The 26,881-nt window shown below is 42.4% G+C and overlaps 1 protein-coding gene across 3 annotated transcripts in view; it reads right to left on the bottom strand.

The window, feature by feature from the left end:
- Positions 1–25,843, bottom strand: part of SLC11A1 (solute carrier family 11 member 1) — a 47,696-nt gene extending 21,853 nt beyond the window's left edge. Inside the window, exons 1-4 of one of the 3 annotated variants that reach the window (XM_061609281.1) lie at positions 25,656–25,843; positions 21,085–21,232; positions 4,124–4,245; positions 401–523 (exon numbers count right to left, since the gene is read on the bottom strand). In XM_061609281.1, the coding sequence (XP_061465265.1) occupies positions 401–523; positions 4,124–4,245; positions 21,085–21,103 (264 nt within the window). In that variant the 5' untranslated portion in view covers positions 21,104–21,232; positions 25,656–25,843. Of the gene's footprint in view, positions 1–400; positions 524–4,123; positions 4,246–7,885; positions 8,016–21,084; positions 21,244–25,655 lie in introns of those variants that run through there. The other 2 variants (XM_061609282.1, XM_061609283.1) reach the window with 2 other exon arrangements.
- Between the last annotated feature and the right edge of the window lie 1,038 nt (positions 25,844–26,881).

The following is a 26,881-nucleotide window of genomic DNA, read 5'->3' as shown; positions in this document are numbered from 1 at the left end:
TTGCATATTGCTTTTCTTTTGTATAACCTGTGTTGCTTCATACAGCTTGACAATATATATGCATATGGGAGGGGAGATTAGACCACCTAATCCCAGGAGCTCACACCTCCTTTTAACCTGAGATATTATGGGTTTTAATTTGGTATGGTTTAAATTTGTATACTTGTTTTTAATGTTTTTAATTGTAAACTGCCCAGAGAGTTTCGGCTATGAGGTGGTATATAAATTCAATAAATAAACCCTCACTCTCACTTGTTGTATTGGGCTTAATGGGTGAAGATGTTCCTGTCATGGCATCATAAAAGGCTTCAAAGCATTGCCCCAGCAGAGCTCCAAGGAGGGAGTTCCTTTATGTTGCGTAGGCCTGCCCTGCAGCAAATGCTTGCCCTCTTGTGCTCACCTGAAAGCCAGCAATAGCTCCGCACTGTAGGTCTGACTCAATGTTTCCTGGATCCAGGAAGGCAATGCTCATGAGGAAGCCAGGCCCGGTGAATGCCCAGAGCTTCCTAAAACTGAAACCATACTGGGGAGAAAAAGTTAAAACAGGGTCAGTGAAAAAGGATGAAGAGAGAGAGGAGGTAATTGTTATAGCTCTACAACACTGATTCCCAGTTAGTTTGCTCTTTGTCCTGTATCAGTCCAGCTGCTCTAAATGCCTCTCATTTTATTAGAGACAACCACCATAGTCACCACTGCTTTCAACCAACTAGAGCAGTGATAGCCAAGGAGGTGCCCTCCAGATATTGTTGACTACAACTCCCATCAGCCCCAGCTGGCATAGCCAGTGGTCAGGGAGGATGGGAGTTAGTCTGACAAGCTGGTGTCTGGAGGGTACCATATTAGATACCCCTGGACTACAGCACCCCTTAGTGAAAAGTAATGTAATAAATGCACATCTGCTCACAGTTGCAGAATTAACCACCTAGTGCCTTTCAATGCAATTTTATGCTATTCACTTACTCCTAATGCACTTCAGATACCACTAGGGAGGTTGCTGGGCAATATGCCAGTGTGACCATTCATACTTTGGGCTTCCAGTTTCACTATATGGCTTTTTCTATATGCATAATCCCCACCACCAATGGCTCCCGGAGCCTATTCTAGGTCCTTCGCTTCCATTCCACCTTTCTGCCACCTCATTCTTTCCCAAATATTCTTAAATCCTTCTGAAACCCAGCTATCACAGTAAGGTAAAAAAAGTAATCATACATATTCAAGTAATTCAATTGTGCTAATATATAAAATCCACACCAATCATTCTGAAAGTAACATTTTGTTGCAAGCTATGACCTACATTTCGGTTTTGTTTGTGTAAATAAGGAAGCTCAGTTCATCTTCTCAGACAAGCTGTAAATAGTGTTGTGTTATTATCACCCTTTAAGATTGGGAAACTGAAGCTGCAATCCTGTACCCACTTACGTAGAAGCAAGCCCCATTAAACTCAATGGTATTTAGTTCTGAGTAGAAATGCAAAGGATTGCATTGTAAGGCTGCAATTATATGCATAGCTGGATGTCCATAAGCACTTTCATTTCAGTGGGCTCACACTCCTTATACAATTGAGCAGCAAGATTGCAATGCCATACACATTATCTCTGAAGAAACATGCTTAGGGGAGCTGGCTGATAGTCCCAGAATTCTGTCTTGCCTAACCCACAGAAAGGACATGATTGCATTGCTAAACACTTGTTGCAAAGCCACTTCCTTGGAGTGAGAAAGGAAGTAAAACCTCTTAGTGTACATCCCAGATAACAACCTTCCTTCTATTCCTTTAGCAAAATAATTCCTACTAGTGCTCACCCAGTTCCAGCAGCACTCTGTCCTGTTCCTACACAATGGGAGGAGAATAGCCTTGCTGCAGGAGGATAGCCATTTACCCTTTTAAAAAAATCATCATGGAAGATGTGTGCTTTGATGCTGGAGGATTCCATATTGTCCTCCGTTATATTTAACATCTATCTGAAGCTGCTGGGAGCTGTCATCAGGAGATCTGGAGTGAGGTATCACCAATATGTGGATGATATCCAGACCCAGCTCTATCTCTCTATTCCAGCTGAATCAGGAGAGGCGGTTGAGGTGTTGGACTAGTGCTTGGTGGTGGTGACGAACTGGATGGGCCCATAAATTTAAGCTGAATCCTGAAAAGACAGAGGTGTTATGTGTCCCAAGTTCTCAAGTCCAGGAGGTGGGGAAATGGCCTGTCCTGGATAGGGTTGTTCTCCTCTGGAAATATCAGATCTTTAATTTGGGGGTGCTGCTGGATTCAGCCTTGTCACTGGAGGCTCAGGTGGCCTCCATGGCTAGGAGTGCCTTTTTCTAGCTCCAGCTGGTTTTTCCAACTCTGGCCCCTTTTGGACAGAGATGACTTGGCCACAGTACTCCATGGTCTGGTAACTTCCAGCATGGATTATTGCAATGCGCTCATTGTGGAGCTGCCCCTGAATACAACTCAAAAACATCATCTGGTCCAAAATGCAGCATCCAGAGTATTGGCTGAGGTTCCATTTAGAGCTCATATAACCCTTGCTTTAAAGCAGTTGCTTTGGTTGCCAGTTAATTTCCAGCCCCAACTCAAGGTGCTCTCACTACTGTTTAAAGTCCTAAGTGACTTAGTCCCCAAATATCTGAAAGGCTGCCTCCTTCCCTACAGACACTTGGGTGTTAAGATCAGCAGAGGGAGCCCTCTTGGCAGAGTTCGGTCACCCTCAGAAGGGGTGGTGGCATGGGCAAAGGTATTATCTGTGGCAGCCCCTCAGTTATGGAACTCCCTCCCCAGTGCACACAGGTAAGTCTGGTAACCACTGTACAGCTTTCATCATATGCAGAAGACACAGCTCTTCACTCTGGCCTTTGACTCTTGAGAGATATATTTTCAGGAACCACTCTAGTTGTGAATGTAATTTGTTTTAAACTGTTTTTTATATTATATTGTATATTGTTGTGGCCCACTCTGGGACCTTCTGGTGGTGAAGGGCGAGTAATCATCATCATCATCAGACTTCAGATTGGGCAGAGCTATCCTATCCTATCCTATCTAATATACTTATATTATGTTGAAGATCCCCCACCACTACACCAGTTGAACAGCCACTGTATCCCATTTGTGCTCAGCCCAGAAGGGAGAAAACACACAATAGAAAATACAAAATGACAGGAAAGCAATGGAGATAATCACAGCATCCTTGGAAACTCTGCCAATGCTCACCACTAAGTGATACCATCTGCATGGAGAGAACCAATGAACACACAGGGACACCCCTCCCCTACAAACACATAAACACATGCACATAAACTAGCGTGATCACCTTGGACTGGGGCTAGAAATGAATTGATTCCCAAACATTTTTCTCCCACACACCACTTGAAAATTGCTGAGGATTTTGGTGGACCACTTAATAATTTTCTGCCTATTGTAGCAATTGCAATGGATGTGCTAGATGTTGTATGGTTTTTAACTGCATTTTTACAGACAAGCTGCAGACCACCTATATGCAGCATGTAGACCACTGGTCCATGGACCAGTTTGGGAACCCTTGCACTAGGTCATTTTACACTGCATGGATACAGAATTTATCAAAGGGATTAGCCTAACCCCTTTAGAGTCCCCATATTGTAATGCAGTGGGAAATTCAGAAGTGCAGGGTCCCTTCATGATAGTCACAACCACACACTCTCTCCTTTTTTTCTTTTGTTGCTGAGTTGAGAATGAGATCCTTGTTAGTGCTTTCTCCCACAACAACAGATGTCCCTAGGAGCCAATCAGCATGAAAGGGAAGAGTGTTAGCTACTGAAAAGAGTCTTCTCAGTGACTGACTCACCACATTTCACTCTGATTGGCTCCAAACAGCAGAAAAGGACAAGGAAGCAAGTTAGAAAACTCTTGTCAGTGGCTAGGATATTCCCTTTCATGCTGAGTGTTACAAAGGACACTGGAGATAGAGGGACCCTGCTGGGACCCTGCTCCCAAAAAAGTAAAGGGTCTAAGATCCCCTGAGACCCTGGACGACTACACCCCTGCCTCCATAATAGGTCAGTAACAGCCTTTCCTGTGCCCTATGGGCCTGGCCAACAGTCCAACTCCAAGGGAATGAGACATGCACTAGCCTTCTGGCCAATGACTTACTCCTGCAACATCTGGAATGGGAATCCTTTCATCCAAGTAGGTTTGGTCTTGGGCCTCTTGGTGATGATTTGGTTCTGGTGAACTGGTGGCACCATACTTAGTTTTCCTTCTGATTTCACTGCCTGCAGAGTGTCAAAGGAAAAGAGAAGGAATTGGTCGTGTGTCTCTTTTACTATATATCTTTATTGTTATGGTCGGTGTCCAGCATAAGGGAAAAGGAAAAGGGAAGCAAAATGTATAAAACATAAAACTATCGGAGGGGGAAAATTATCCCAATATATACAAAGGTAGAATACAATAAAAGGGATAGAATAAAATCAAGTAAGATTGTTAAAAACATAAACACTATAGAATAAAATTATGCTATGTTATATTAAAACATGATATTATAAAATAGAATTGTCAAAGACATAATTATGAGATCCCAGCAAAGGACAGGAGTTACGAGATGGTTAGAGTCAGTTCGTGGCAAATTTTAATCACTGCAGCACAAAATTTGGCAACACTGCGAGTAGTGTCAGTATTTTGATCAGAGAGGAGTAGAAGGAAGTAATATGCATCTGATCGTCCTAAGGTTTCCGATAGGAGTGGTTCAGTTAGAGTTCTTCGTAGATCACGATAAAATGTACAATATAAAAGGACACGAGTCACTGTTTCCACCTCTCCAGCATCACAAGGGCACTTACGATCTTGGTAAGGGTTTTTTTTAGTATCTACCCTCCAGAACTGCAGAGGGAAGGGCATTAAAACGTGCCATTGTGAAGGCTCTACGATGTTTTTGAACCTGGAGTGTGAAAAGATAGTTTGCAGGTTTGTTGGGTTTTAATGCTCTATCAATTGAGGCATAGTTGGAGGATTGAGAATCAATCTAGCCGTATCATATCCTTGAGAGATAAGATAGCCCAGGGAGAGTCCATATAGTTGAAGCTTTTGAGGCAGAGTTTGTTTCCATACTGACTGGAACTCATCCTGTAACATTAATGGAGCCAGACCAGTTGGGAAAAAGATTAATTTCAGTCGGAATTTAAGAGTAACGAGCCAGGCCCTGGTTTCGGCCTTCTGGAGGCCAGCATCTAACCACAGAATGATGTTTGGGACACAGTGAGGTACCTGAAAGACAGCCCTCAAAAATTTAGATTGTACTACTTCCAGGGGTGTAAAGCTGGAATAGGGTCCAAGTTGTGCTCCATATAAAAGCTGAGTTAATCATTTGATCTTAAATAGCTTTATTCCCACTGGTATATAGTGACCCCCTCTAGTGTGGATAAAATTTAATATAGCAGAAGCACTCCTTTGAGCTGTCTGAGCGACATACTCTGCATGGGCCTTCCGGCTGCCATTTGCCTGAAAAACAACACCCAGATATTTAAAGGTCTTTACCTGTTTGATCTTATGCCCGCTTACAGACCATCTGTACATCCTCGGTCTTTTAGTGAAAGCCATGACCTTTGTTTTTTGGTAATTTATTTGTAGCTGTTCATCGTGACAATATTGGGCGAGAGCTCGCAAGGCTCTCTTCATTCCTATAGGTGTCTGGGACAAAATTACTGAGTCATCAGCATATAGTAGCACTGATAAGTGCCTATGGGCTAGCTTTGGAGGGTGAGTATTGAGGCGGTCAAGGACTGTGGGCAGTGAGTTTATGTAAAAATAAAAGAGCAATGGGGCTAGTATACACCCTTGTTTTACACCTTTAAAAGTAGGAACAGGGTCTGAAAGACGGCCCTCTGAATTGCACCTGATTTTTAAGAAGGTGCTCTCATGTAGTTTATATATAAGAAGTAACAAGCGATGGTCGACTGTAGTAGCCTCAAGTTTATGCCAGAGTTTGTTTCTGGAGATGGAATCAAAGGCAGATTTAAGGTCGACAAAAGCTGCAAGCAGGTATGTTTTAGGTTTGCTGATGTATTTCTCCACTAGGTGCTGCAAAATTAATGCCTGGTCCATAGTAGATCGACCTGCTCTAAATCCAGCCTGCTGGTCAGCTAGAATGTTTTCATGTTCCATCATGTGTATGAAAGGAGAGAGGTAGTATTAAAGACAACCTCATGTAGTGACTGAAATGATACAGCATTTTTATGATAATCAGTGATAATATATACAACAATAGTTGGCATTTATATTACATATTTGAAGCATTTGAATCACTTCTCACACCTTATGTCGACAATCCTCACAACAAACTTTGTAAGAGAGGCCAGTATTATTATCCCCTCACTGCAGATGGTGGGATGAAGGCTGAAATCCTACATTATCCATGATGCTGCCCAAACCTCTCCCCATTCCATGTTTTCTCACCCTTGTATCTAGGAATACTTACCTTATGATGTAAGATCATTACCCTGCAAATTTCGCTAACCCTGCTAGCAGCCAGGTGATGTGAGAGGAGGTGGAGAAACTCACAAGAAGATTAACATTTGAAGAGCCCTGCTAGATCGGTCATATCCATACCATACATTTAAAGCAATCTTACGCTATTTTAATAGTTATGGAGAATCCTGGGGATTGTACTTTGTTGCTGCAAATTGCAAGTCTGTGAGGTCAGCACCCTAACAAACTACAGTTCCCAGGAATCTTTGGGGATGTCATGACTGTTAAAGAGTGCTTTAAAGGTATGGTGTGGATGTGACCCTATATGACAATCTAATCCAGCAACTTGCTTCCCACAGTAGCCAACCAGATTCCACTGGGAAGCCCACAATTAGGACAGGAGGGCAATAGTCCTCTCCTGCTGTTGTTCCCCATACAGCAACACAGGAAGTTTCCTTATACTGAATCAGACCACTGGTCCATCTCTCAGTATTGTCCCATGGAAATGCTGTGGCTCTCCAGGGATTTAGGCAGGGGATATTCTCAGCCCTACCTGTAGATGATGGGGTTTGATCCTGGGACATGCAAATTCTGCATGCAAAGCAGATGCTCTACCACTAAGCTATGGTCCTTCCCAATCATATCCAGACATCATGACTAGTAGCCATTGACAAGACTTATCCTATATGAATTTGTTTCATCATATCACAAGATTCTGACACAAGAGTTAAATGTTGCAAGATTCGATAAGAGTGGTTTGCCTTAAGGCTATCTGATGGAGGTGAGTTTTAAACAAGCGATTCTTTCTAACTGCTGCACAATCCTAATCATGCCTAATCAGAAGTAAGTCCTGCTGAATTCAGTGGGGCTTACTCCCGGGTATGTGTGGTTAGGATTGCAGCCTAAATCACTATGCTGCACCACCATTATCAGTGAGACTCAAGCGCACACAGTCCAGTTTGGGTCAGTTATTTGGCTTGCAGCTTTCTCATTCATATTTCCATGGGTCAACATGTCACGCAAATGCAGCAGTGCTCTTGGAGGAAAAAGGTATCTCAAGCTACACTACAGTAACCGTCCAGACGTTGAGGCCTGCATGGACTGCCTGCAGTGCCAATCCCAGCTATTACACACCCAGCTTCCTGTCTCTTGGAACTGTGGCACATAATCATTTTGTAGTAATAAATTCAAGGCAGAGGCTCACTGTCTTTTCTGGGACCAGTGCCCTTATGAAGCTATCAATGTACTGATGCCAGTTCTGTTAAGAACAGAAACACAGAGAATTGCTTTAAACAGAATGGAAAATAATACATAAACATACATAATTCAGAAGATCAGACAAGCGCACAATAGATTTGCAGGTACAGATATAACCCTAATGTTGTTGTTTTTAAAGCCAGTTTTAAACTAGAAAATACTTTGACAAACTTCAACAGTCTACCACAATCTTACCCATGCCTTCTGTCTTTCCTGCACAATTTTTTCGCAGTGAGCTCCTGCACAGCCCAAATGAAGCAATCCAATCACTGCTCAGATCTATAAACCAATTTTCTTTTTTCAGTGAGATTAACAATCTGGAGGAACCAGTCTGGTGAGTCCTTTGAATTCTCACTCTCCTGTGAGGCGAAATCTTTTTTTGCATATTCAGCTAGGGATATATACTAAGAACATAAGAACATAAGAACATAAGAACATAAGAACATAAGAAGAGCCTGCTGGATCAGGCCAGTGGCCCATCTAGTCCAGCATCCTGTTCTCACAGTGGCCAACCAGGTGCCTGGGGGAGCCCGCAAGCAGGACCTGAGTGCAAGAACACTCTCCCCTCCTGAGGCTTCCGGCAACTGGTTTTCAGAAGCATGCTGCCTCTGACTAGGGTGGCACAGCACAGCCATCATGGCTAGTAGCCATTGATAGCCCTGTCCTCCATGAATTGGTCTAATCTTCTTTTAAAGCCATCCAAGCTGGTGGCCATTACTGCATCTTGTGGGAGTAAATTCCATAGTTTAACTATGCGCTGAGTAAAGAAGTACTTCCTTTTGTCTGTCCTGAATCTTCCAACATTCAGCTTCTTTGAAAGTCCACGAGTTCTTGTATTATGAGAGAGGGAGAAGAACTTCTCTCTATCCACTTTCTCAATGCCATGCATAATTTTATACACTTCTATCATGTCTCCTCTGACCCGCCTTTCTCTAAACTAAAAAGCCCCAAATGCTGCAACCTTTCCGCATAAGGGAGTCGCTCCATCCCCTTGATCATTCTGGTTGCCCTCCTCTGAACCTTTTCCAACTCTATTATATCCTTTTTGAGATGAGGCGACGAGAACTGTACACAGTATTCCAAATGCGGCCGCACCATAGATTTATACAACGGCATTATGATATCGGCTGTTTTATTTTCAATACCTTTCCTAATTATCGCTAGCATGGAATTTGCCTTTTTCACAGCTGCCGCACACTGGGTCGACATTTTCATCGTGCTGTCCACTACAACCCCGAGGTCTCTCTCCTGGTCGGTCACCACCAGTTCAGACCCTATGAGTGTATATGTGAAATTAAGATCTTTTGCTCCAATATGCATAATTTTACACTTGTTTATATTGAATTGCATTTGCCATTTTTCCGCCCATTCACTCAGTTTGGAGAGGTGTTTTTGGAGCTCTTCGCAATCCCTTTTTGTTTTAACAACCCTGAACAATTTAATATCGTCAGCAAACTTGGCCACTTCACTGCTCACTTCTAATTCTAGGTCATTAATGAACAAGTTGAAAAGTACAGGTCCCAATACCGATCCTTGAGGGACTCTACTTTCTACAGCCCTCCATTGGGAGAACTGTCCGTTTATTCCTACTCTCTGCTTTCTGCTTCTTAACCAATCCCTTATCCACAAGAGGACCTCTCCTCTTATTCCATGACTGCTAAGCTTCCTCAGAAGTCTTTGGTGAGGTACCTTGTCAAACGCTTTTTGAAAGTCTAAGTACACTATGTCCACTGGATCACCTCTATCTATATGCTTGTTGACACTCTCAAAGAATTCTAGTAGGTTACTGAGACAGGACTTTCCGTTGCCGAAGCCATGCTGGCTCTGCTTCAGCAAAGCTTATTCTTCTATGTGCTTAGTTAATCTGGCTTTAATAATACTTTCTACCAGTTTTCCAGGGACAGAAGTTAAGCTAACTGGCCTGTAATTTCCAGGATCCCCTCTGGATCCCTTTTTGAATATTGGTGTTACATTTGCCACTTTCCAGTCCTCAGGCACAGAGGAGGACCCGAGGGACAAGTTACATATTTTAGTTAGCAGATCAGCAATTTCACATTGAGTTCTTTGAGAACTCTCGGGTGGATGCCATCCAGGCCCGGTGATTTGTCAGTTTTTATATTGTCCATTAAGCCTAGAACTTCCTCTCTCGTTACCACTATTTGTCTCAGTTCCTCAGAATCCCTTCCTGCAAATGTTAGTTCAGGTTCAGGGATCTGCCCTATATCTTTCACTGTGAAGACAGATGCAAAGAATTCATTTAGCTTCTCTGCAATCTCCTTATCGTTCTTTAGTACACCTTTGACTCCCTTATCATCCAAGGGTCCAATAGTCTCCCTAGATGGTCTCCTGCTTTGAATGTATTTATAGAATTTTTTGTTGTTGGTTTTTATGTTCTTAGCAATGTGCTCCTCAAATTCTTTTTTAGCATCCCTTATTGTCTTCTTGCATTTTTTTTGCCAGAGTTTGTGTTCTTTTTTATTTTCTTCATTTGGACAAGACTTCCATTTTCTGAAGGAAGACTTTTTGCCTCTAAGAGGCAAGCAGTTGACTACAAGATCTAAGATGGAAAGTACTCCTTCTGTGACAGTGTTTGCACCTATCCTTTGCTGGATTCATGCTTAAAGTATATTAAAATTACTAAATTTCCAGTCATCCTTGAACCACCCTAGGAAAAGTATTAAAATGGCCGTGTGGATGCTGCTGTGGTAGGTTCATAGAAATATAGGAAGTGGCCTTATATTGAGTCAGAACAGTGGTCAGTCTAGTTCAGCACTGTCTATGCTGACTGGCAGTGACTCACCAGCAGTTCAGGCTGGGGTCTCTCCCAGCCTTGCCTGCAAATGCTTAGCACTGAAGCTGCAACCTCCTGCATGCAAAGCAGATGCTCTACCACTGAGCTACGGCCTTTCTAATGCCTGAAGGACCAAAAAAAAAAGTATGAGCAAATGTTAGTCAGATGAAGGAATTTGAATGTTGCTTTCTCAGATGTGGGAAGATTCTTATGCATCATGTCCTTCTAGGGTTGCCAGGCTCAGGGCCTGAGACTGATCCTGCATCTTTAGGAGAAGAGAAAATCAGCCAAGTGCAGGAGTTCTTGCAACATTGTAATGGGAAAAACCACAAGGTGGAATTCTCCCTTCTCCTTGAACAACTTTTAAAGATACAGAAGACCTCTTGGAGGCTGGGCCTGGCAACCCTATGTCCATCCATGGCAAAAGAAAGAAACAAACAAAAACCCACAAAACCTGTGTGAATTTTCTTAGGTATGAACTGTGAGGATATGCAGTGTGGCATGAAAATGGTATACTGAAATCTAAATTCTTGCAGCATCTAAATATTACATCTAAATTGTCCCTTTACTTTTACAATAAAAGTAAACAACAATAAATTAAATAACTAACAATTTGCTGCCCTTTTATCAGCGCCAGCGTGAAAGGGTGGCCAGGTCGGGCCCTGGTTAAGGACCCTGTGGCCCACAGGGGCCCCTGAAGGGCCCCTCGTTAGGGTGGGAAAGTAGCAGTCCCCTTCCACAATCCATGGCAGGGTCCCTGCCATGGATTGCAGGGAGGGAGCTGCCTGCCCATCCACTTGCTTGCCTGCCCGTCCGCTTGCTCTCCCGCCCCCTGCCCCCTACTCACTCGCTTGCTCGCCCACCTGCCTGCTCTCTCGCCCACTTGCTCATCCCCCCGCCCACTCACCTCCCTGCCCTCTCACTCGGCCTCCCGCTCTCTTGTCCTGCCAGCCAGCTGAACTGCTCACTCACCCACCCATCTCCCCGTCCCCTGCTCACTCGTTTGCCTGCCCCGCCACCCCTCCCACCCCCACCCACCCACTCGCCCTCCTGCCCCCCGCCCCCACCCGCCGACCCACTCACTTGCCTTCCTGCCTCCCTGCCCACCCCATCTGCTCAGTAGGTGTGGCATGCGTGCATGTGGGTGCCATGGCCCCAGCATGCCTGGCACCAGCCCTGCCTTTTATGACACACAAAATCAGGTTGCTTAGGCAGCCGCGTTACTCTGCCTAATGTGTACAGCCAGCCCCATATATTTGGTGCACACAGCCTTCAGGTGATAAAAATGCAAAGTGCAGAAAAATGTGAAGTCTGCTATAACTTATAGATACTAGAAATATAGCATAAGGTATAGTAGATTCTGCATTTGATGCAGGCTCTACAAAGATTCAGTGCACCAAATAAAGATGCACATTTTTTAAAACTAGCATAAATCAGGAGCAAACCAAAGGAAGGGATCATCAGAGTGCAAAATGTCTGCATATGCTTCTGAAGTGAGGGGTGCCACACTGAACTTACCACAAAAGTATAGTCAGGAATTTAGCTACAAAAAATAATAACAATGTTTAATGAAATGTATGTTCCATTCAGCATATGTCTAACTTTTCCTGCCAATTTCCATTGAATTAATTGATTGATTTAAAGACTTATTCCTCACCCAATGTCAACAGAATGCTCAGGGCAGCTTACAGCAAGCTAAAAGCAACTACAAAATAATCAATAAAATTTTCAGCAATACAGTAAAATAATGAAACATTTTTTATTCTAGCAGTTACCTGACCTGCCAAGATGAGTGGAACTCTTGTTTTCAAACATTTTTTTCTACTTACTATGCCTCTCTTTTAGTTGAGAAACCAGTTTAAAAACAAGGAATCCACCTACTTAAGCTCCTCAACCTGCTAGATCACTAGGCAGCAGAAGACTAGAAGACAGATGGCCCGACTGACTTCCCGAGGTTGGGAGGTTCATAATCTAGGCACAGGTACATATCCCAATCAATCATACATCTGCCACCATTGCGTGGCAGGGAACAGCGTTACTTGTTCCCAGCTCCTTGGTTGTCAGACAGATGGCAACAGGAATGGGAAACCTTTGGCCCTACAGACTGCTAAACTACAGCTCCAATCATCCCTGGCCATTCACCATGCTTGCTCAGACTGATGGAAGCTGAAGTTCAGCAACATCTGGAGGACCAAAGGTTCCCACTCTGGGACTAGAAGAAGGAATGACCAACACATGGTTATTCCCTCCTTCTCCTGTAATGGCAAGTATGTCTGCTTCCATCATACCTCCCTCTACCCACTATAGAAAGAAGAGCAGGGGCCACTGAAGTTGCCCATCAACAATTAGCAGCTGAACACCAGACTGAGCACAGGCACACCAGTCAAGTGGTCACAGTCTTTCCCATTATGGTGTAGAGTTGTCAGGTCTCCAATTTTTACCTGGAGACTCCAGTTTTGGGGGGTCCTTCCCAGGTCTCTGGGTGAGTCATCCCAATCTCCAGACTTTTAGCTTTCATTAAAAAAAATTAAGCTCCTAGGTGGTCTAGTTCAAGAGATATACACCGAAATGTCAGCTTTCCCTCCTTGCAACATTTATTAGTACTGGCTACTGTAATCCCCCACCCTTTCAGGTTTTTAGCCAATAAGTGAAGTCAGGGTTGTGATTGACAAGGAATTTGTTGACCTCCATATAATAGCTAAAACCCATTGCAAGTTCTGAAAACATCTTCCTTTTCCTGGTTGTCTGCATATCAGGAATTCAGTAAATTTATAGTTTTCAGCAGTATTAAAAGTATTTTTTCTGTGCAGGAGATTGAGAACAGAAGATCACAGCAGGATCTTGATAGGCATGCACAGTATTATTTATTTATTGTATTTGTATACCGCCCCATAGCTGAAGCTCTCTGGGTGGTTTACAGTAACTAAAAACATTAAAAACAAATATACAAGTTTAAAACACATCTTTTAAAAACAATTTAAAACACACTTTAAAAAATTTAAAACAATTTAATTTTTAAAAAAACCAATTTCAGTTATGATTATAATAAAAGTTTTCTTTAATGCAGGTTTCTTTAATTACTTGCAAAACATAGCATATTAAACATTTTATCTTTCAAATAATTTTTGAACAGAAAATTTAAAAAGTATACATGCTGTAGATTATGATGCCATTACAACGTGTTATACTTTTCTAATTATAAAGAGTCAAACAAGTTTAAATTATCCTGGGCTGTTGAAAAGGGTAGTTTATTTGTTGATTCATAGCCTGTTTTGAAAACCTTCCCAATATGAAGCTTTAATCCTATACTCACTTTTCTGGGAGTAAATCTGCAGTGCTAATTCCTCATACCTGGGAGAAAATCCCATTGAATTCAATAGGAATTACTTTTAAGCAGACATAGTTAGGCTCGTGCTATAAATCAATGGAACCTTTGAGTGAACATAGCAAAGGATTGTGTTGTAAATCTTTCTCTCACCCTCCAATCCTTTTTTAAGCAATTAGGCAGGACTTACTTAGGTGTCATTGCTTTTATTCGGTAGGAAGCTCATACTGATTTTTTTTTAAATCAGTTCTTCAATGACCAACCGGTTTAGACAAAAACTGTTATATGGAGTGTATGTATTTTTACATCTCCAGTGTGTGTGTTTATGAAGTCTTTCCAACAACCCTGTGAAGTAGGGTTGCTGATTGAAACCAAGGCACCTCACAACAAGAAATAAATCCCTTTAAAATCCTATAACCATAAAAACAAGTATAACCGTTGCAATACAGCTTAAAGTGGCATGATCCTGAATTTTGGGTTGGATGAGTGAAGTTCCTTATCACTGGACACCCATAACATGAAAAGCACACCTTGAACTTTGCCTGGGAGCAAATCAACAATCAGTGCAGATTTCTGAGCAGAGGTATTATGTGCTGATAAGGTCTCACTCATGTCAGCAATCATGCTGCAGGAGTCTGCATTAACTGCAGCCCCTGGGTGAGGTTGTGCTACATGGGGATTTCTCTGACCTTAAGAACATAAGAACATAAGAAGAGCCTGCTGGATCAGGCCAGTGGCCCATCTAGTCCAGCATCCTGTTCTCACAGTGGCCAACCAGGTGCCTGGGGGAAGCCCGCAAGCAGGACCCGAGTGCAAGAACACTCTCCCCTCCTGAGGCTTCCGGCAACTGGTTTTCAGAAGCATGCTGCCTCTGACTAGGGTGGCAGAGCACAGCCATCACGGCTAGTAGCCATTGATAGCCCTGTCCTCCATGAATTGGTCTAATCTTCTTTTAAAGCCATCCAAGCTGGTGGCCATTACTGCATCTTGTGGGAGCAAATTCCATAGTTTGACTATGCACTGAGTAAAGAAGTACTTCCTTTTGTCTGTCCTGTATCTTCCAACATTCAGCTTCTTTGAATGTCCACGAGTTCTAGTATTGTGAAAGAGGGAGAAGAACTTTTCTCTATCCACTTTCTCAATGCCATGCATAATTTTATACACTTCTATCATGTCTCCTCTGACCCACCTTTCTCTAAACTAAAAAGCCCCAAATGCTGCAACCTTTCCGCATAAGGGAGTCGCTCCATCCCCTTGATCATTCTGGTTGCCCTCTTCTGAACCTTTTCCAACTCTATAATATCCTGTTTGAGATGAGGCGACCAGAACTGTACACAGTATTCCAAATGCGGCCGCACCATAGATTTATACAACGGCATTATATCGGCTGTTTTATTTTCAATACCTTTCCTAATTATCCCTAGCATGGAATTTGCCTTTTTCACAGCTGGCGCACACTGGGTCGACATTTTCATCGTGCTGTCCACTACAACCCCGAGGTCTCTCTCCTGGTCGGTCACCGCCAGTTCAGACCCCATGAGCGTATATGTGAAATTAAGATTTTTTGCTCCAATATGCATAATTGTACACTTGTTTATATTGAATTGCATTTGCCATTTTTCCGCCCGCTCAGTTTGGAGAGGTCTTTTTGGAGCTCTTCGCAATCCCTTTTTGTTTTAACAATCCTGAACAATTTAGTGTCGTCAGCAAACTTGGCCACTTCACTGCTCACTCCTAATTCTAGGTCATTAATGAACAAGTTGAAAAGTACAGGTCCCAATACCGATCCTTGAGGGACTCCACTTTCTACAGCCCTCCACTGGGAGAACTGTCCGTTTATTCCTACTCTCTGCTTTCTGCTTCTTAACCAATCCCTTATCCACAAGAGGACCTCTCCTCTTATTCCATGACTGCTAAGCTTCCTCAGAAGTCTTTGGCTGACTGGCTGCCAGGTTTTTTTAGTTTTGGTTTTTGGTCAGGAACCTTGACTGGTTTTGGGATGCTGAGTTTTCTGCCTTATTCATAGGAATCTTGTTGTGGTTGGTATGGTATTGCATTTAGGAAATTATCACTGAGTTTTGTTTTTCTTTTTCTTTTTTCCTTTCCATTTAATTTACCTCTGACCTCACTCACTTACATCCATAGAAGCAATAACAGTAGTTCCATGCGTTCAGCTCAACTCTGTTAAACCCACTGATGATGCACCTTGTTATTTGCATTTGTTTCTTGCCCAATAGTGGTAAAAGAGAATTCTCATAATGGGAAGAGGGCTTCAATTGCTGTTGTTCCCAAGCTACTGCCTGTGAAAGTAAGCCAAACCATGTGTGTTTTCTCTCTTTCAATTATTACTCACTGGAATTGGATTGCCTGTCAAAATGAGTTTATAGCAGCCGATGGAGTAGGCAGGAAAGGGTAGAGAATCTTCTTAATTCTCACTCATTTTTCAAACCTCTGTCTGCAGTGAAGGGTTAAGTCTGTAAAGAAGTTTGGAGCAGCCACATTAAAAGACGGACCAGGGCATTCCAGGCAGGGTGTTGCCAACCCTGCTTTGATCTTTGCAGAGGATCCCTAGTCAAGCCTTACCAACAGCACAATCCTAGCCATATCTACTCAGAAGTAAGTCCTATTGAGTTCTATGGGGCTTAGTCCCTTAGTAAGTGTGTTTAGAATTGCAGCCTTGAGGAACATCCATCTTTACCAGGGCTGACCCCAAAGGGTGGCCAGGTGGGGCCCTGGCTAAGGGCCCCTGGGGCTACAGGGGGCCCTGAGGGGCCCCTCCACTCCCCCTCAGTGTTTTGTGGCAGGATCACTGCCATGGATCGCACAGCAAGAGCTCCAGAGCCCCCACAATTCTCTTGCTTCAACCTACCTTTCTTGGCTGTTGTGTGGTTGCGTGCGCAGCGTTGCCCTTAACCAAGATGGTGGTCGTGTTCCCCTAAGGGGCTGAAGCCTCTACCGCCATCTTGGCTGATGGCACACATGCGTGCTACACGCATGCATCCCTGCCATGAGCCAAGATGGCAGCAGATGCTTCAGCCCCTTAGGGAAACCTTGGCTGCCATTTTGGTTAAGGCCAGCACTGTGCGCAGAATTGCACAACAACTGAGAAAGATAGGTTGAAGCAAGGGAATGGTGGGGGCTCTGAAGCTCTCACCGTGAGATCTACAGCAACGATCGTGCCACAAATTGTGGAAGGGGAGTGCCGGGGCCCGGAGCAGGCTTGTGCCCAAGGGCCCTGGCATGTCTGGAGCTGGCCCTGATTTTTTACTCCTGAGTGCTCCCATCTAACATCTCCACAACACTAGGCTTCCTTCGTCCTACAACGGCCTTCTGGTGACTGGCCTGGTCTGAGGACACGGAAACCCTTTTTTGCCAGCAGCAAGTAGGCTAGATTAAATATTCCCAACCCAGGCTCCCTAAGCAGGTGAGAAGGAATGATCCCATCACTTCAGCTGGACCTGGAAATACCCTCATTTAGCTAAGATTTCTATCTTAATTTCCAGTCAGAGAAATGTTTTTGTTTGAATGGTATGCTCCAAGATATATTATGCTTAATGACATCACCAGGGCCCGTTCCCCTTAGGGAAATCTCGGCCACCATCTTGGTTAATGGCAGCCCTGAACGTGCAGCCCGTGCAGCCGCAAAAGACAGAAAAGTCAGGTAGGTGGAGCCAGCAAATGGGCGGGCGGGCGGCTGGGAAGCTCTCTTTTTGCGATCCACAGCGGATCACAGAAGGGGAGCGCTACTCCTCCCCCACCCTATTGAGGTCCCCCTCAGGGCCCCCAGGGGCCCTCGGCCAGGGCTTGACCTGGCCGCCCTTTAGCACCAGCCCTGCCAAGGGTTCCCTGTGGCAAAATGGAATTCACCACACTTTGAGCTAATGACAGTCATATGCCCCAAGGGCCAAAAAAGACGTAATGTTATTTACATCGTTAGCCCAAGCTACACAATCAGATATTCTCTTTTCTGCATAATTATTAAAGGTTCTGGAAACCTGTCCTCTTTTTCAACTGGCCACCTGATCTACTACTCAGCTACAACCCTTCAGCAATTCTGGATTCATAAGTAATCAAGCATAAACACAGCTGTGAATTATGCATTTATATAAGGATTAGAATCATAACTCCACAGAGGATATTCTCATGATCACAGAAGTCAGATTAATCAGCTCAAAGTCTCATTGAGCGTGATGTTGCTGATGCAGCCAATGTGGTGAAAGTGTGGAAAAGGGCAAGATTTCACCATCCTTTCAAGTTACAAGAACGCTTTCACAATGCTATAGTAATCTGTGCTGTTTACTGTATATTAATTACTATCATTACTGTTACTTTGTGTGTGTTTTGTTCAACAGAGCTCCTGTGGCTATATAATAGCTGAATGATTTTTTTTTTAAAAAAATGGATATATCCTTAGCTGGAGATAACAACGACAACAACAGTTGTTTATTATTGTTATTGTTATCAGTGGCGTCACTAGGGTTGGTGTCACCCAGTGCGGTAACTCATGGTGTCACCCCTATGGACCTCCTCCCGTACCAGACCATACAGAATCCTTAGTAATGTTTTTTGTACTAATGTTACTCGTAAATCGTAATTCCCGTATATCACTGAATGTAATGGCAATAGTAGTGACATAAACAACTAGCAAAATTAAAATTACACCTTTAAATTACAATATCATACACACAGCCTAAATGTATTTACATTTATACATAGTTTCATGTGGTTAAAGTGAAAATTCGGTAAGAAAACAATAGAATTCAGAGTAAAAATGTTTAAGAACTACATCAAAATTATGTTCATTTTAACATTAAACTTTACCGTTACATGAGATACATTAATGGATTAGGTTTGCATAATCAATAATGGCCCAAATAATGTAGAAGTTGTAGACAAATGCATATGGAAATATACTCATAAATGAAATAATACAAAAAAAAATAAACAGGAACAAATACACAAGCATTTCAGCACTTAGTGAACTTCTCGACTAAATCCAAACTTTCCTTTCCTAGCCTTCAGGAAGAGTGCTGAATGTGCTCATGTCCAGGTGTGAGCTCTCCAGAGGCATCTGATTGGCCACTGTGACAACAGGATGCTGCACTAGATGGGCCTTTGGCTTGATCCAGCAGGGATCTTCTTACGTTTTTATCCTCATAAACTTTCTTTTTTAATACCCCGAAGAGTATGTTTTATCTATTTGCATACTTTACCCACTGTGACAAGGTTCCTCACCCCAATATGCCAATTTCCATCTTCCTTCATTACAGGAAACCCTCTTTCACTTTGTATGTTTCTATTTCTGATCACAGGTTCTTCACATCCCAAGGATTTTCATTGGTTGCGCAGAATTATTTCTCCTTTAATTATTGTTGGTTATATATTTCCCTCCCTGTCAAATCCCACACATCCCAAGGACTGAGTGGGTGTATATACTGTAATCTAAGTAATTTACCATCCTAGAGTGGTGTATTTTTATTTTACTTTGTTTCCACATCTCCCTCTTTCGCACTCTGCCTCTTGAGGTGATGGGTTGTTGTTGTTTTTAAAGAAAAATTGTTTGTATATTTTTCGGTATACTTTCCCTTACAAAACAAAGAATAACATTTTAAATAGGCTATTTATATACATTTCCTTCCAATTTCCCAAATGCAAAGAAAAAGAGGGGCGTCCATATGTATTTTCAAAAGCAACAGCAGTATCACACTACTGCGCTGCTACTACTAATCATGCTTTTCGATTTTCAGCTAATGGACAAACATGGCGATCTGCAATTTTTGCTTGCTTTGAAGAATTTCCATTTGAGCTTTGTGTCTACTTCTCCCCAGAGATTTTGCATCTATACAGTGTATAAGGTTCCCCCCCCCCCATTTTTTTTGACTGGTCCTGTACCTTTGCCTTTAAGAGGAGCCTGATGGACATAAATTTTAGCAAAGGAAGGTGTTTTTTCCCCTTTTGGTATGGAGATGAAGTGATAAGGAAAAAGCTTTCACTTGTTCCATTTGTATCCCCCCCTCGCAACTGCCAACCTACTGTAAAAAAAAAAAAAAAGCACAGCAGGCCAGTTAATAAAAGTGGAAACATTATATATATATGAGTGTGAGAGAAACCTATAACGTGTGTATGCATGCACGTGTGTAGAAGTGCATTAATTTTTCCTTGTGAGAGGAGGCCTGCCAGCAACTGGAGGAGGCAATGTGTAAAGATGTGCATGGTGTGGTGTGTAAAAAGTGCATTTGTTTTTACTTTGAGGGGGAAGCAAGTCAGTAAACTGGAAAGTCTTGTTTGTTTGTGTGTGTTTGTGTGTGTGTGTGTGTGTGATGAGTATGTAGTTCTTTGAATATTTGAAAGTGCTATATAAATACTAAGGATTCTTTTTTTGCATTTATTTTTTATGTTACTGAGCGGGACCCCAGCCAGCCAATAATCTTGGAAACCTTTTAAAGCGCTCTCTCTGTGTGTGTTTAATGCAAAACACTTCTCCATGTTCAAAGCATAATATAAAGCTTAATTATTATTATTAATAATATTATAACTTTTATTGTAAAGTGTTTCTTTTCCCCCTATGTGAGGCATGGGGTGTGGTGAGTTAGTGTCAGCGGCAGCCGAGCTGAGGGGCGGCTGACTCGGAGGCGGAGCGAGGGCAGGAAAGAGGCTGGCTGTTCTGCTGCTACTGCTGGGTCCTGCGCCTTCTCCCGCGCTTTCTCACTTTAGCCTCGCTCCCAGGCACCTCCGCGTGCCTCCAGCCTTCGCCCGGCAGGGCAGCCCCGCGCTCCTTGGTTCTTCGCCGCCGCCGCCGCCTCCTCCTCTTCCTGCCTGCCGCTTGCCGGTGTCCTTCGGCAGTGGCGGCGGCTTCATCTTCTGCTGCGGCTCTGGGTGTCACCCCCTCTGATGGTGTCACCCGGTGCGGTGCGCACCCCCCTAGTGATGCAGCTGATTGTTATTAATTAAATTTCTATCCCGCAGTGATAAGAAAAGTTGCTCCTAAGTCTCTGCCATAAAACTGCTGGTTAATGGCACAGAAGAAAAGCTGCATGATTGCAGCACTAATAGTACAAATCTGTTTCATGGACAAACAACGTAACCTATCATAGTTATGACTATATATTTTAATATGTCCTGTCTGTTTATATCAAAGTCACATGAATGCCTAAAGAAAAGGGGACAGTAAATATAAGAAGACTCAGGTGAGGGACATACAGTATCAAAAGAGATCCCTGCTTTGGATTTGTTTGTTTTTTCTTAAATCACAGAGGGAAGGAGTAGAATGAACCCTACCTGGTTCCTGTGATCCCATTTAGAATTTCTTTCTATCTTCAGTTCAGATTCAAAACTGGATATCCACAGATTATGACAGCCGGGCTGAAGCAGCCTACATGTCCAAGGAATACAGAGCAATCTCCAGAGGGCAATTCTTGATAATGAGCTTAGTTTGGTCAGGCCGGGAATTCATAAGGAAGTAAAAAAAAAGGAAGTGCTCCTGACTGTAAAAAGCAATAATAATACCAATCTCTCCCTTCCTCCAACTCCACTGCCCTATACAAACTTGTGCATATTTGCCTATCAAGAGAGAAGACATGCTTTATATGTTCTTTTGTGCTGAACAAAACACACACAAATAAACCTTTTGGGGTGGGTTGGGGTGGAAGTTTGGTACAGAAAGCAGTGTCTCAGAGGAACTTTTTAGTGCTTGGGGTTAATGGGGAAACAGTATCAATAAATGTACTTATGTTTATTTATTGTAGATATTTTTATAAAAAATGTCATAAAGTTAGGTTTAGGGCAGTGTACTGAAAAACAAAATACAAATAATGCAATCATAAAAACACAAAAACAAAAACACAGCAAGGTCTTAAAAAACATTAAAATGTTCAAAAGGACTCTGCCTAAAAATAATAAAATTTACAGCAATTTGCAATTTTAAAAAACCCCTTGAAAATCTTCAGCATTTTAGTGTGAATTTCTTCTAATATAAACATTTGTATGCAGTTTTGACAAGATGAACACATTTTTGCAAGCATTTTCTCCTAATGTAATGCATTTTTGTAATTTTCACTAATATATTCATGTTAATGCACATTTGCCCCTAATATATGCATTTTTGTAAACAGTGCTTGGTTGAAGAACTGCAGTGTGAATTTCGAAGGATGGCTGTGTTTCAGTTCTCATATATTTTTAGAAAGTGTGAATTTAATAGATTTGGCTTTAAATGCAAACTGAATCAAACTTCTTGCCCCTCCCTACTCCGTGGCAGGGCCGGCACCAGGCATGCTGGGGTCCTTGGGCATCAGCCTGCCCAGGGCCTGCACCCACATGCACACCCCACCTACCTTTCCCTTGAAGTGAATGCTGCCTATGCTGTGTACACATGCCTGCCATCAACCAAGATGGCAGAAGGGGCATTAGGCCCTTAGGGAAACCTTGGCCACCATCTTGGTTGATGGCAGGCATGCGCCTGTAGTGCGGCCAGCATTTACTTCAAGGGAAAGGTAGGTGGGGCATGCAGGTGGGTGTCGCAGGCCTGTGTGGTAGTAGGTGGGGTGCCTAGGAGCTCCCTCTCTGCAATCCGCAGCAGGGTCAGGAGCCAACACTGCCATGGATTGTGGAAGGGGACGCTACCCATCCACCCTAAGGAGGGGTCCTTCAGGGGCCCTTGGCCAGGACCTGACCTGGCCACCCTCTCGCGCTGGCCCTGCTCCATGGTATCCATCTACTATGGCATAAAACACTATCTGTCCTTTTCTGCATTTCATTTCTCTCTGAACTCTCCCCACCCCCACAAACCATGTATATACCAGTAACTCAAAGTAACACTTTGTGCATCTGATGAAGTGGACTGTAGCTCATGGAAGCTTATGGCATCATATTCAATTGTTAGTCTTTAAAGTGCCACAAGACTCTTTGCTGGTTTTGTTGCAAGATACTTAGGGTGCTTCCAGGCTGTCAAACTTTTCTGTGACTCTCTCACACATTTGGTAGATGCCAATATACCTTTGCATGATGAGTGCACCTTCATAATCCCCCACAAAAAAGCATGCACATTAATAATAAATAGCAATGGCTGAGCTGCACTCTTGCCCAACAGATCCATTTTTTTAGTGGACTTTTTGTGATAAGAAAACTGATGGAAACCTACAGTGGAAAGTGCAGGATAACAACCTTTTGACAGTAATTTCCAGGGTTTCCAGGGAAGAAGAGGGGTGGGGGGGCAAAATCTCTGGGGCCTGGACCTCTGGAGGGCCTGGGCTTCTGGGGATCTGGACTGTGAAAAAGCAAGCAATACATTTAAAAATAAATGCTGGTATCTCAACAGACCAGAGAGTGGCCATGATGTCTGTTGGTAAATCTCAACATATCAAAGTATTCTTGGATAACTTTTACAGAGAGTGGGCCAGGGTGGGTGTGACCTTGCTCCTACTTCTTGATCTCTTGGTGGCTTTTAATATGATTGACCATGGTATTCTCCTGGACTAGCTCTGTGGAATGGGGGACACTGTGTTACAGTGGTTCCAGTCCTACCTACAGGACCAAGTCCAGAGAGTAGCTTTGGGTGACTGTTTTTCAGCCCCCTGGCAGTTGCACTTTGGGGAGTTGAAGGGTACCATTTTGTCCCCAATACTATTTAGTATCTATATGAAGCCGATGAAAGCAGTCATTAGGAGTTTGGGGGCAAGGTATCATTAGTATGCTAATGACACTCAGCTCTATTTCTCCATAACATCTGAACCAGGTGAGGCTGTGTGGTCCCTGGAATGATGCCTGGATGCAGAGATGGGATGGATGAAAGAAAATAAGCTGAGCTTGAATCCTGTCCAGATGGAGGCACTGTGGATAAGTGGTTCCTGTGTCCAAGAAATTGGTCAATTGCCTGCCCTGGATGGGGTTCCACTTCCCTTTAAGGGGCACGTACACAGTGTGGGGGTGCTTCTGGATCCAGCTCTGTCATTGGAGGCCCAGGTAATCTAAGTGGCTAGAAGTGCCTTCTATTAGCTGTGCCTGGTAAGACAACTATGACTGTTCCTGGACCAGGAGAGCCTGGCCAGAGTATTTCAGGCATTGGTGACTTTAAGATGCAATGCACTCTTTGTGGGGCAGTTCCCTTGCACTTGAGCCAGAAACTGTAGTTAGTGCAGAATGCTGCAGCCATATTGCTGACAGGAATGAGACACCTCTGCTCAGAGATCTGCACTGGTTGCTGATTTGTTACCAACCCAAGTTCAAGGTGTTACTATTGGTATATAAAGCCATTAACAGCTTGGGACCAATTCACTTGCAGAACCATCTGACCCCATATATGCCCACTCAAGCACTTTGATCTGTGGAACTGGCACTGTTACAGGTCATAATATTAGTCATTCTGCACTTGTTAGAAACAATTCTTTTAGTGTGGCAGCATCTACCCTTTGGAACTTCCTGTCTACTGACACCAGGCAGGTGCCTTTGCTATATTATTTTCAGCCTGAAAATGTTTTGTTTAGGCAAGCCTATCCAGACACATAGATGCTGATGTGTTTTAATCTTTTTAGTCTGTTATTTAAATTGTTTTAAAAATGTTTTTAATTACTTGTTTTTAACTGTTTTATTGATAATTTTATTCTTTTTTAAAAAAATGCTTACAAGTTTTTTACAATCAAGCAATATATAAATTTTGTTAAATAAATAAAATTAAAAATAAGCAGCAACATTTATTAATATGATTCAGATATGGCAAGGCACAACATATGCCTTGAGACCAGAACTATTAGTAGTAACTCCCAGTTAACCTTTTACAGAACTGTATTAACACTACTAATTAAGTAGTTTTTGTTATGTGCCTTCAAGTCAACTACGACTAATGGCGACCCTATGAATCAGCAATCTCCAACAGCATCTGTCGTGAACCACCCTGTTCAGATCTTGTAAGTTCAGGTCTGTGGCTTCCTTTACAGAATCAATCTCTTATTTGGCCTTTCTCTTTTTCTACTCCCTTCTGTTTTTCCTAGCATTATTGTCTTTTCTAGTGAATCATGTCTTCTCATGATGTGTCCAAAGTATGATAACCTCAGTTTCATCATTTTAGCTTCTAATGGTAGTTCCGGTTTAATTTGTTCTTTTTTTAAAAAATTATTTTTATTTCCATTTTGCATTAACATGTATTTAGTTACAAAATAATACAAAAAACCTATTAACTCCCTTTCCCTTCCTTTCCCCCAACCCCTATTGGTTTAATTTGTTCTAACACCCAATTATTTGTTTAGTAATGCAGTATTACTAAAAATGTTAAGGATATTTATTTTCCTTTGGGTTTGTGAACAGTATTATTTATAATAAATATATTAACTATCCCATTCTGATAAATTTATTTCATTTATTTTTAGTCTTTCTCACCCTAAGTTAAGCCTAAGTCACTTAAAAACTTGTTTAAAGAAAGTGGTAACATTTGGTTTGTAGGAAGATTTAGGGAGGGGGGCCTGATCATGAATCTTGCCCTGGGCCCAATGTTAGCTCTCAGCAGCCCCATGTGTTTCTGAAATGATTACTGGCCCCAATTCTTGATTTACAGATGTTTAAATATGCCATTTTAAGAAGTAATTAAGGTAGGGTTGCCACATTTCTACCTGGCCCTACTTTTTTGTGTTTAACAGAAGATGACACACAAATTAAGCAAGGGATTTCACCACAGAACTCCACATCAAGAAAAGCTTTATTTCCTATATATCAGGATGCTATTAAAATAAAATAACTTGAGATATTTATATACTGCTTAGTTGTTCACATTTCTAAGTGGTGTACACAGAAACAAAAACAGAAAATGTAGCAATAAATCCATAAAATTTTGTCATTAAACCAAACATTAAAATTGAACATACCTTAAAATGCAGAGGAGGAGAGCCAGTTGAAAATGTGGTGATCCTAAAGCAAGCACATCCTGTGGTGATGGATAATCTGAGAAACCAGATACCCCCAAAGATGGTTCATTTCATTTTTAGAACTAGTCTGTACCAACCTGGATTATACCCACATATATCACACACACACATATATACAGTTGCCACCTTTATTCTGGCAGGTCCCTTGGGCTTTTAACAGCTGCATGACAGGAAGATCTTCATCAAGTGGAGCATTCATAGTTATCCAACTAAATACGCTATCAGATCCCAGCCTGGTGACAGCATTTATCCCGAACTTATGCTGGCTGGCTTTCTTGTTTCTCATAGAAGCTCTAAGAATCATGTTTGAATGGCTCCCACACACATCTAGGGATGGGCAGATCTGTCCGTTTTGGGTTCTCCCAGCTTATCGGTTTTCCAAACTTAAATTTCATTCTCCACATTTCCCCATCAGTTTGAGAGTTGTTGTTTTTCAGAAAATCTTAATGAGAATTAATCAACATTTTAGTGCAAATTTCTTCCAATATACCCATTTTTGTGTTTGCAATTTTGCCTAATATTCACAGTTTTGCAGAGCATTTTCCCCTAACGTAATGCATTTTCTGATGATATTTTCACCAATATATGCATTTTCATGGACACTTTACCCCGATGTATGCATTTTTGTACATTGCATAGTTAGAGAACTATATTGTAAAATTCACAGAATTTCAAATTTTGAAGGATGGCTGTGTTTTGGTTCTCATATTGTTTTGGAAAATGTGAATTAGGTAAATTTGCCTTGAAATGTGAACTGAATCAAATTTCACCCCCATCCTCCCTCCACGCATACATGCCATGGTGCAATACAAACAAGAGCTATGCACTTTATAACCTGACCTGGCAATGGCTTACTGAATAGCTTCAGTGGCTCAAGTATGAAACTTTGCAATAAATATGCAGCATCTTGCAGAGTCCTCCCAGCATTTCCTGGCAACACAAAACAGCCCAGATCAGTGCTATCATGTTTGACACCATTCACCATGCAGAACTAGGCATCAGGTTCCATTGCTGACTTTGTACTCCAGTGACAAAAAACTCAGGGCAGCACTGTAAAACCAAAGAAGCTCTGATGGGCCTGTTTTTTTTATTTAGCGTGTTTGAAAGATTATCCATTTGATAGATTCTTTGTCACACACATATACATTTTGCCCTTTATCCAAGGG

Source organism: Rhineura floridana, chromosome 2 (genome assembly GCF_030035675.1).
Source record: "Rhineura floridana isolate rRhiFlo1 chromosome 2, rRhiFlo1.hap2, whole genome shotgun sequence".
Lineage (NCBI taxonomy): Eukaryota > Metazoa > Chordata > Lepidosauria > Squamata > Rhineuridae > Rhineura > Rhineura floridana.
This window is presented reverse-complemented; position numbering and strand designations above follow the sequence as displayed.